The sequence below is a fragment of the Octodon degus genome, unplaced genomic scaffold (genome assembly GCF_000260255.1).
Source record: "Octodon degus isolate 3935 unplaced genomic scaffold, OctDeg1.0 scaffold00005, whole genome shotgun sequence".
Taxonomy (NCBI): domain Eukaryota; kingdom Metazoa; phylum Chordata; class Mammalia; order Rodentia; family Octodontidae; genus Octodon; species Octodon degus.
Window position 1 is genome coordinate 8,474,848 of NW_004524581.1, and position 10,293 is coordinate 8,485,140.

General features: G+C 39.9%; 1 protein-coding gene across 2 annotated transcripts in view; it reads left to right on the plus strand.

Annotated features, from left to right (window-relative positions):
• The window catches only part of Stox1 (storkhead box 1), a 43,657-nt gene extending 36,163 nt beyond the window's left edge, over positions 1–7,494 (plus strand). Inside the window, exons 3-4 of one of the 2 annotated variants that reach the window (XM_004623951.2) lie at positions 206–2,549; positions 6,972–7,494. In XM_004623951.2, coding sequence (XP_004624008.1) covers positions 206–2,549; positions 6,972–7,119 — 2,492 coding nt within the window. In that variant the 3' untranslated portion in view covers positions 7,120–7,494. The remainder of the gene's footprint in view (positions 1–205; positions 2,550–6,971) is intronic. The other variant, XM_023722686.1, reaches the window with a different exon arrangement.
• The last annotated feature ends 2,799 nt before the right edge of the window (positions 7,495–10,293 follow it).

The following is a 10,293-nucleotide window of genomic DNA, read 5'->3' on the forward strand; positions in this document are numbered from 1 at the left end:
TCTCTCTCTCTCTCTCCACTCTCTCTTCTCTCTCTTTTGAAACAAGATCTCTTGAACTCATGGTGATCCTCCTGCCCAACCTCCCCCGTGCTAGGATTGGATTATCAGCATGTATGACCATACCTAGATATTTCTGAGTTACTGATTTCACTCCTTCAAATGTTTCTTGTTCAGTCTATCAGAGTAAAATGCTTGTTTGTTTTAGGCATTGCACTTCCTTCTCACGATATTCTCTATACCACTCTGGGAACTCTGATTAAAGAAAGGAAGATTTATCACACTGGAGAAGGATACTTTATAGTTACACCTCAGACTTACTTCATCACAAATACAACTGCCCAGGAAAAGAAGAGAGTCCTTCTGTCAGATGGAAGTCCCCCGGGGGCCACATCTGTGACCTATCTTGTGAGCATGGAGAGCTGTACAGAGCCGGCCAAAGAAAGCTCTGTCCCCATTTCCCATTGTCAGTCTTGCCGCTGTTTCCCTGGCGTGTGCCTTCAGGATGTGGAGGAGCCACCATCTGCTGCAGAAATGACTAGCCAAGTCCAGGAAGGGCCTGAGGAGCCCACACCTCTGGTTCAGAGTCTGGCAGTTTCAGCATCTGAGGAGAATCACTTCTGTGAGAGTCCCAAAGCTTTACCATACACAAAAGACAAAGAAAAAGGCAAAAAGTTTGGTTTTAGCCTCCTGTGGCGCAGCATTTCTAGAAAGGAGAAGCTAAGAACAGAGCATAGCAGTTTCTCTGCCCAGTTTCCACCTGAAGAATGGCCTGTCCGAGATGAAGATAACTTAAACAATATCCCCCGAGACGTTGAGCATGAGATCATCAAAAGAATTAACCCTACTCTGACTGTTGACAATCTAATCAAACATACTGTCCTCATGCAAAAACATGCAGAACAGAAGAAATATCATAGTCAGGGCACATCCACTGATACACTGACAGTCAGGCCTAAGAATCCGTTCAAAGAGGGAGTTAAGAAAAGGCAAAGTAGGTCAGCTAAGTCTTGCAGGTTGAGCCTTTCTCACAGGGAAAGACTCAAACCCCGGAGTCAGGGAAGTGACTTTCAGCCAGGAAGCCTTATGCCAGAGAAGCCCCCCTCACTCTCTGCTACCCAGCTCACCCTTCAAGTTAGGAGTGGCAATGAAACAGAAATTCATACAGGGCTTCATGAGAATCCAAGAGTTCTAGGCTCACAACTGATTTACAAGAAGCGAATCAGTAATCCTTTCCAGGGCTTGTCTCTCCGAGGGGGCCCAGTAACCAAAGGGCACAGCACTCAGAAGAGAAGCCATATGACACCCAATCAGACTGCACCAAAGAAAAAGCCTTTCCAAAGGTCAAGGTCTTCAGAGTCCCTAAGACTTTTCAATAGTGAAGCCCAACAGCCATATGCTGAGCAATGTCACAAGCTGAAAACAGAACCCATTTATATGACCAATTCTACTATCCAGCCTGTCAGGGATGACTTCACAGGTGGCCCTTTAGGTTACCCTCAAGGTAATGATTTGCAAAGTAACAGTCAATGCTTTTCCTTTAGGGGAAGCATGTTGAGATGTGATGGGTATGGTGCTGAAAACAAGGTAATCCATGAAGTCACAAATAAAAGTCCCCCTCACTTTGACAAACTAGAGGAGGCCAAAGAAACACAGCAAATGCTGCCATTGCACAGTTGCTCCTCTTTGGAGCCATCCTCTGCTTGTAGATTAGTTGATAAAACAACATACCAGTTTGAAAACCTTGGTCTGTTAGATCATCCTGTTGGTGTGGACCATTTGAGACAATCTGAAAGGCAAGACAGAAATTCAAAAGAATTAATGAGAAAGACATTTGTCCAGGAGACAGAGACTGTACATCTGGAAAATGAAGGGCTTTCAGATGATGACCAGGTTTTGTATCCAGAGGAAGAGGTGGATGGTGACGGGGCCAGCAGTTCATTGTATTTAGAAGAAGATGACTTTTCTGAAAATGATGACCATCTAATGTGGCCTAGCCATAGTCAGAATTCCTTTGCAGGTGGAAGCAATTGTAATCACTCAGGAAAACCAAAAGTGATGGAAGAATTTCAGACTGAGTGTAGCAGCAAAATGGACTGGTTTTTGCCACCAGTGCTTAAAAAAAATCAACATTACAGGCCCAGAATGCTGCTTACAAACCCAGATGAAAGCCAAGTACCTAAGCTCTCTGCTGAAAGCTGTGGCCTAAATTCAGGGGTCCAGTTTTGTTATAACTATGAAGAACCAAGTGTTGCTACATGTGCCCAGGCTTTAGCATCTGCTGATGGAAGTCTATTTGATTACTGTAGTACAAGAAAACCCAATCCTGAGGCTGAAGTTTCTCAACCTTCTGTTGGTAACACAGGAAAGAAACCAAATAGCTGGAATCAGAGTCCTCAAAATCAGGAAATAAAACATTTCACACAAAAATTAGAACCTTTAAGGACTTCACATATGCCAGGGTTGGCTCAGGATATCCAGCATGAACACAGACACTTGGAAGGAACAGAAAATTATAGCATGGCAGGAGACAGTGGGATAGATTCTCCACGGTAAGTGCATATCAAGGTGTTTGCTTAGTCACTCCCCCACCGGAGTTATTAAAATCAAGGGCTTGGGTCTGTGAGATAGCTCCCTGGACCAACCACCTGCACAGGCAAGTGCAGGGATCTGGGTTCAATCACCAGCACCACATGCCACACCAGGCCCGCCCCAAGGCACGCTGAGCCACTGTGGTGATGCACACCTGTAATCCCAATGCTAGGGAGGCTGAAAACAGGAGAATCACTACAAGTCCAGGCTGCATAGTGAGACCCTGTACCAAATGCATTTAAAAAAAGATAATCAAGGGCTTACTGGGTGCCCAGTGAGCGACTTCCTTTATAAACTATTATAATGATGCAATCCTACCAACCTCTAGTGACTAAATTCTATGAAGCTACAATGAGACCTCAGATAGGAGCAGAGACCACTTTTTTTTGTTTTGTTTTTGTTTTCTTTCACTAATTATCTTTAATAAAACAAAAGGTCAAAAATCAGCATCCAGTGATGACGCAATACAGTTGAGACTAATAAAAGTTACAAACTACTCCAAAACCGGGCATCATGAGATACATCATGAACCCTTTGTGTGAACAGATTTGCTCAATGAAAGAGCGCCTCATGCCTCCAGCCCTCCATGGATGCCATTGGGAGTTCCTGGAGGGAGAACACGAAATGAAAAAGAATGGATGGCTAGGAGAGCTGTACATTATCCCCAGTAAACTGCCACAGAGACCATTTTTAAAGACACTTTCATCTCAGCAGGAATGACAGCCCTGAAGAAGCGGCAGGTACCAGTGCCAGACAATCCTTCAGAGGGAAGGCAGCAGAGCCCCGCTGCGCCCTTCACCTGGGTCCCCATAATGGATGAGGCGGGAATTGCCCGTGGTTGGTTAGGTAGACGGCTGAGGGAGACATCAAGATAACAATGTAGCTAGAACTCAGAAATCAAAGAGAGGTAACCCCAATGTCGCTCCAGCCATGCCTGCCTCAAAATTCACCAGACTTCAAACATATAAGATTCATCTTAACTAGAAATGCAGGCTCTGGCTGCCTCAGAAATTTCTTAAGTGGTAGCTGCTCAATTAATTGTATTATCCCATTGAAGAATAACGTTAGCAGGGATGTGGTCATCCCAGATCTACGCACTTCTTTTGTATCCACCTGGCCATTAAGTTTCACATCACATAAATAAGGAAAGTATATTACAAGAATATTACAGAGTCTCTCATTATTGGCATAGCATTATGTTAATTAACACCTATAAAACATTGAGATAAACATAAATACACAATGGTAGATATATATATATATATATATATATATATACATAAACATATACATTAGGAGGAATCAGGGAATCAAATCATAGTGGTTGTGTCTTCCTTCCCCGTACAGAAGAAAAGTGGGATGAATAAACAGGGAGAGACAAGAGTGGCAGAGTAAATATTTTAATCATTAAAACTGATTTCAAATTAAGGGTGAGAAGGGGTCAAACAATTTTCTCTTTTCCCCATTCACCCATTGATCAAGGGAGTGACAGGAAGATAGCTTGACTGGAGCATTTCTTCAAGACTGAGAAAACACTCAATGAAGCCACCCTTCTTCTGCTTCCATCATCTGGAGGCTTCTGAAAGGGACAATGTAGTACTGCACAGCTACTGAGGATGCTGCAAAACAACTCAGCAAAGTAGTTCCTGTAGACTGGTGCTCACCCAGCCGGGCACGTTCACCTTCCGGGATAGGAGCTCTGGCTACCTGTTCTGATCATTGCTAGAAAGACTGAGTGACTAAAAAGTCTCTTTTCCATGGAGTGGAGACTTCAGTCTATTGCTGACCCTTAGCAGAGCAGTTTGTCTTGGGCTCTGGCCCCACTCATCACCCTTTGATCTTCAAAACTGCAGCTCATCTTTTAGAGGCCTGAAGAAAACTATATCTGACATCAATTATATTCTTTCATGTCCATGCCAATGGCCTGAGTTTTTAAAGCCCTGAACAGGAAGACATAGCATTGGTGTCTCATGGGAACTGACCATCACAACCAATGTGCTTTACTGCTCAGTTTGCACCCTGAAGAACCAGGAAGCTTCCCCATTCCTCCCATGCCCCGTGTCATTTCACTCCCACCTGCAAATGGTGTCAAAGGTCATGGAAGGCTCCTTCTACTCACAGACCACTTTTTGTGTTTATTAATTATTCAGAAGTTTCATTTTTAGCTTTTTTTAGTCTAGGTTTTTGGGTTTGGTTTTTTGTTTCTTTGGTTGGTTGGTTGGTTGGTTGTTTTGGTGGTGCTGAGAATTGAATGCAGGACTCTGTGTGTATGAGGCAACAGCTTTACCCCTGAGCCACATCCCTAGCCCCTCATTTTGGCGTTGTATTTTTAATCCATATACCATGATTTGATCATCCTTATTCATTACCTTCTTCCTTTTTAGAGTCCATTTCCAATGTGAACCAAATTTTACTGATTCAATACTAATACAATAAAGCTTGACTTATTTGTAAACATAGAAAGGAACTGCTGTAAACCAAGCACTTCTGAATTTAGGTTTGAAGCTTTTCAGTTATATTCATATTAAGCAAGAGATGTGCTTTCCACCAATATTTTCTACTCTAATTTGTTTAAATAACAATGTTCAGGTTATAAAAGTAATATGATCAAATGGAACATTTAAGTGCTGAAGGCTAGGATATAACTCAGTGGTATAGCACATACTGAGTATGTGGAAAGTACTATGTTCAGTAAACAACACTAAAAACAAAAGTACCACTGGTTGTGGTGGCACACACCTATAATCCCAGAACTCAGCAGGCTGAGGCAGGAGGAGTGCTCCAAGTTGGAGGCCAGTCTGCACTACATAGTGAGTTTAATTTAAAGCTAGCCTGAACTATATAGCAAGACCCTGTCTCAAACAAACAAAAAAGTATTTCTACAGGAAGAGTTGGGACACTGCATATCAGTTGGTGATTTTTATTTCTCCTGTAGGCAAGGTCAGCTGCCCCAGAACCACTTTAAAGCAGTCACAGTAGATGAACCTTCACCCTTCAACTCCCCTTAATTAAGGAGGATGAAATGGATAGGAAGAGACAGACAAAAGCTCCATCTGACTCTGACCTTTCCTCTGCTGGACAAGTGGGTACACTAGTCAGCAACCACTGCCTTCCCTCCTTGTTTCCCCTGTACCCTGGTAGACTACATGGTTCACTTCAGTTTGCTATCAAATCACCATTCTCAACAAGAGTGCAGCCAGACAGGGGCAAGGCACCATTCCCCCATTCCTACTGCCTCTAACCACACTGTTGCATATTTTGAATAAAGAGAAGGTTAGGGTCATCACATCATGCCTTCTAGAAGATTCCCTGGTTTGAGCCCTCACCCTCAGTGAGAGAGGCCTGCAAGCTGTTACATAACCAACACTTCCCAGGCAGAGTTGTTTTTTTTTTTTTTTTTTTTTTTTTTTTTTTTTTTTTTTTTTTTTTTTGGCGAGGGGAGGGGGGTTGTGGAACCGGGGATTGAAGGTTTTTGGGGGGTTTTTTTGTTTGGTTTTTTTTTCAATTTAGGAAGATTTCCCCCTGTGTGCTAACCCCCAAGCTGTAGCATGGGCCCTGTTACAACAAAGACTTGCTTGGTGTTCCTGGAGGGTTCTGGGTTTTTTTAAGACAGGATCTCACTATGTATTTTAAGCTATCCTTGAACTCATGACAAACAGCAAGACCCTGGACTCAATCCCTAGCACCAAAAACAAGCAAACAAGCAGAAAAAACAGTATGATGGTTCATGTCTGTAATTGCAGCATTTAGGAGGCTGAGGCAGAAGGATCACTGAGTTTGAGGCTTCAACCACAAAGCAAAACTATCTGAAAGAAAGAAAAAAGGAAGGAAGGAAGGAAGGAAGGAAGGAAGGAAGGAAAGAAGGAAGGAAGGAGAGAAAAAATGAGACATATGTTAGATAAAGACTGAGAATGTAGCTCAGCATGTAAAACACAAGCCCTCCAAAAAAAAAAAAAAAAAAAAAAGAAAACACAAGCCCTGAGTTCAATTACGATACCCAAGACAAAGAAAAATAAAATACATGTCAGATAGGGAACATAGCTTACAGGGCCTAGAAAAACAACATTGCTTACATGAAAAATACAGTAGTTTTTCTTCCCTTCCATATGACTTCTCAAAAACAAATTACAAGAGGATAAAGTGGTCACTTCAATAGAAAACTGTCAAACATGAATTTCTTTGAAAGCAACTAACAAATACTTGAGGTACTACTGTAGTCTTTAGAAAAAGCATTTTAGAGTTTTAGAGGTTAACTTACTTGACAAGTGTACCTTAGTGTTATTTAATATGCTGCTTCAAAGTATCAGATGAAATTTAATGCCTTGATTAAAATTCCAGGTCCCATTTGAAAACAATCATTCTGTTATTTTTAATTTCTTTAGGACACAAAGCCTCGCATCTAATAATTCAGTCATTTTGGATGGACTCAAAAGAAGACAAAATTTTCTGCAGAACTTTGAAGGCACAAAGAGCAATCAGGCATTCACATCCAGTTCCTTACTACAATTAACTCCAGTCATAAATGTTTAGTTTTCTTTTGGAAAGTCTTTTTAAAAAATGTATAGTGGATTCTTTCAAGCACATATGTTAAGAGTCCTCTAAATCCAAGCATGTATTCTATTAACATCATTACATATTTTGTTATAATCACTGGCTTTTTCTCTTGGTATTTTAAAGCAGTTTTTAGTATATTTCACAAAGAATTTGCAGGAAATATATAGATTTTCATTTTAAAAAAACATGACATCTTTGTTCCTTTTCCAGTTAAATGTCCACCAATTTCCATTAGTTAGTTCCTCCAGTACACAGAATCCTAATTCACTAGCCTGTAGTGAATTTCTTTACCTATACTGAGTTCTGATGGTAAGTGAATCTTACTAGGTTTCAACATAAAGTCCAGAAAAGAGTGTATATTTTAGGGTTGCACAGATAACTTGCAATTAAAATTAAAGTCTCTTATCCTTAGCAGAAAGAATTTATGTAATGTGTTGGCTATTTTGCAACAATAACTATTTTCACCCTGTAATTTCTGGCCAGGCTTTTCTTTCAGCCAGCTTGAACATGAGCAAATGGCTCCAAAAAGAATCAACTGTCAGTGTCCAGAGCTTCTGTGGCAGGAGACATTTGCTTCCTCTGTACATTTAGGCTCTTCCCATAACAAGGCAGGGAGGAGTCAGATGGTAGAAACAGGAGGAAAACAACACTGAAATTACACCTCACCCCAGAAAGAATGGCTAACATTAAGAAGTCAGCCAATAACAAATGTTGGAGAGGTGTGGAGGAAAAAACCCTGCTCCACTATTGGTGGGAGTGTAGTACAACCACTATAGAAATCAGTGTGGAGATTCCTTAAAAACCTAAGATTGGGTTGGGGAGATAGCTCAGTAGAATAAGTGCTTGCCTGGCAAGTGCAAGGTCCTGAGTTCAATCCCCGGTACCACAAAGAAAAAAAAGATTGAAGGTCCCTTTCAAGCCTTCTGGGCATTTTTCCAGAAGAACTGAAAACCTCATAACCACAGCGATCGATATATGTGCACCCAGGTTTATAGCAATGCAATTTGTCATACCTAAATCCTGGAAGCAGCCCAGATGTCCATCAACTGAAGAATGGATAAAGAAGATGTGGTATTTTTAAACAATGGAGTATTCTTCAGCTATAAAACAGGATAAATTTAAGTCTTTTGTTAGTAAATAGATGCAACCAGAGAACATACTCTTAAGTGAAATAAATCAGACCCACTTGTGCAAACATCGTATTGTCTCCTTAGTGTGAAAACCTGAAAGAGAAAAATAGAATCTGAAGGGTACAATAGATACTGGGAAAAGGAAATGAACTTATTCAAAATGAAAGAATGGGCCCGGGAGATAGCTCAGTGGAATAAGTGCTTGCCTGGCAAGCACAAAGTCCTGAGTTTGATCCCTGGTACCGCAAAAAAAAAAAAAAAAAAAAAAGGAAGAGTTACTGTGTTGAGGAGAAGGAGCAGGGCAAAAAGAGATTTATCTATGTATGTAAGCAGTATAGTTTGGACAACTGTACATACCTGCTGATCTATGGAAAGATACAGTTAATGTTTTAATTTGTTTAATTTGTTTCACTTCTTTTTTTCGAGTGTTTGTACTTTTTCTCTTCTCAATTTCTTATATATTTCTTTTTTTCTTTTTCAATTTTACATGCATATATCTGGTAATATGAATAACTTGTTCGAAGACAACACTATTACAACAAATACTGTGAAATTCATATTACTTTGCTAAGTGAAATTTTGTATCACTTTTAATTTTTGTTTCAATTCTAATTTGTACTCATTAAATATACATAATATATAGATATATATAATTTTAGGAAAGTTACATAACAGGCTCAATTTCCTCATTTGTTTTTTTGTTTGTTTGTTTGTTTTTTTGTGGAACCGGGGATTGAACACAGGTCCTTGCGCTTGCCAGGGAAGTGCTTATTCCACTGAGCCATCTCCCCGGCCCCATTTCCTCATTTGTTAAATGCAAGTGTAATTTTCTTTAAAATATTTCTTGTACAGATTAGAAAAAAACTATAAAAACACCCAACAAAAAAATCTTTCTAAGCCTAAGATTATGTGCCTAAAAAAGTGAGGAGCTTGTGAAATACTGAATTCATTCAAAATTCCTGAATATTGCTTCTAGTTGTACATGCCTGCATCTGTGCCTGCCAGTCTTTGGAAAAGGAACACCAACAATTGTGTTTCATCTTTGAGCTTTAGACTTAGATAAGTTTCTTAGTGCAAAGAAAGAAATCTGTGTTAGTCTTTTCTAACTAGCCATGTCTGTTCACCAATGATACATATTTTGAAAAATTTTGCCTTTGGATTTATTGACACTCTCAATCTTGATATATTACATAAACCCTATCATAAAACTAATACATCTTCCTTTTGTAACACTTAATCACAGATATTAACGATAGAAACGTCCTAGCAATTTGTTTCAGATATTAAGTTCTAAAATATGTGATCTGCAGTATTTTCCAATAGTTTTTATTATATTTTCCAATAATAGTTTTTTTATGGAAACTCTGTTTTTAATTTTTCTTCCCCAAAAGTTGAATTTACAGCAGCTGATTAATGCAATACAATCCCCTGCTGGCATGACACAATTAAACTACATATGTGTGTTATTCACAGATTTGAAGAAGTTATGCCTAAATGTAATTAATCAGACTGAATCTCTCAAAATGTCATGTTCATGAGGAAAAATAATTGGAAAAGCCCACAGAAGAGAACGACTGGTGAGCTGGGCATGGTGACACATGCCTATAAACCCAGCCCTCAGGAAACTGAAGCAGGAGGATCACTGAGAGTTTGAGACCAGCCTGGGCTACAAAGTGAGTTCAAGGCCAGCCTGAGCTGCATAATGAGACCCTGTCTTGAAAAGACAAAAAAAAAAAAAAAAAGATAGGGACCCACTGCATTTTGAAACTTGTCTTTTATAGAAGAAGATTTTTAGGCAAGAGGAAGGTTATTGCCTAATAGAGGTGAGGAAGACTTAGGAAACAAGAATGAGTGTATACAAGATGAACTCTACTCTGCTCATCTCTCATTTCTCTTTTTTGAAATATCAGAATTTCTCCTTTAGCAGAAGCAGTTGCTAAACATTTCTTAGGTAATGGTGCCTTCTCCTGGGGTAGCAGATGTGCCTTGAAACCCTTTCAAAACTCAAGACTCAAAACAT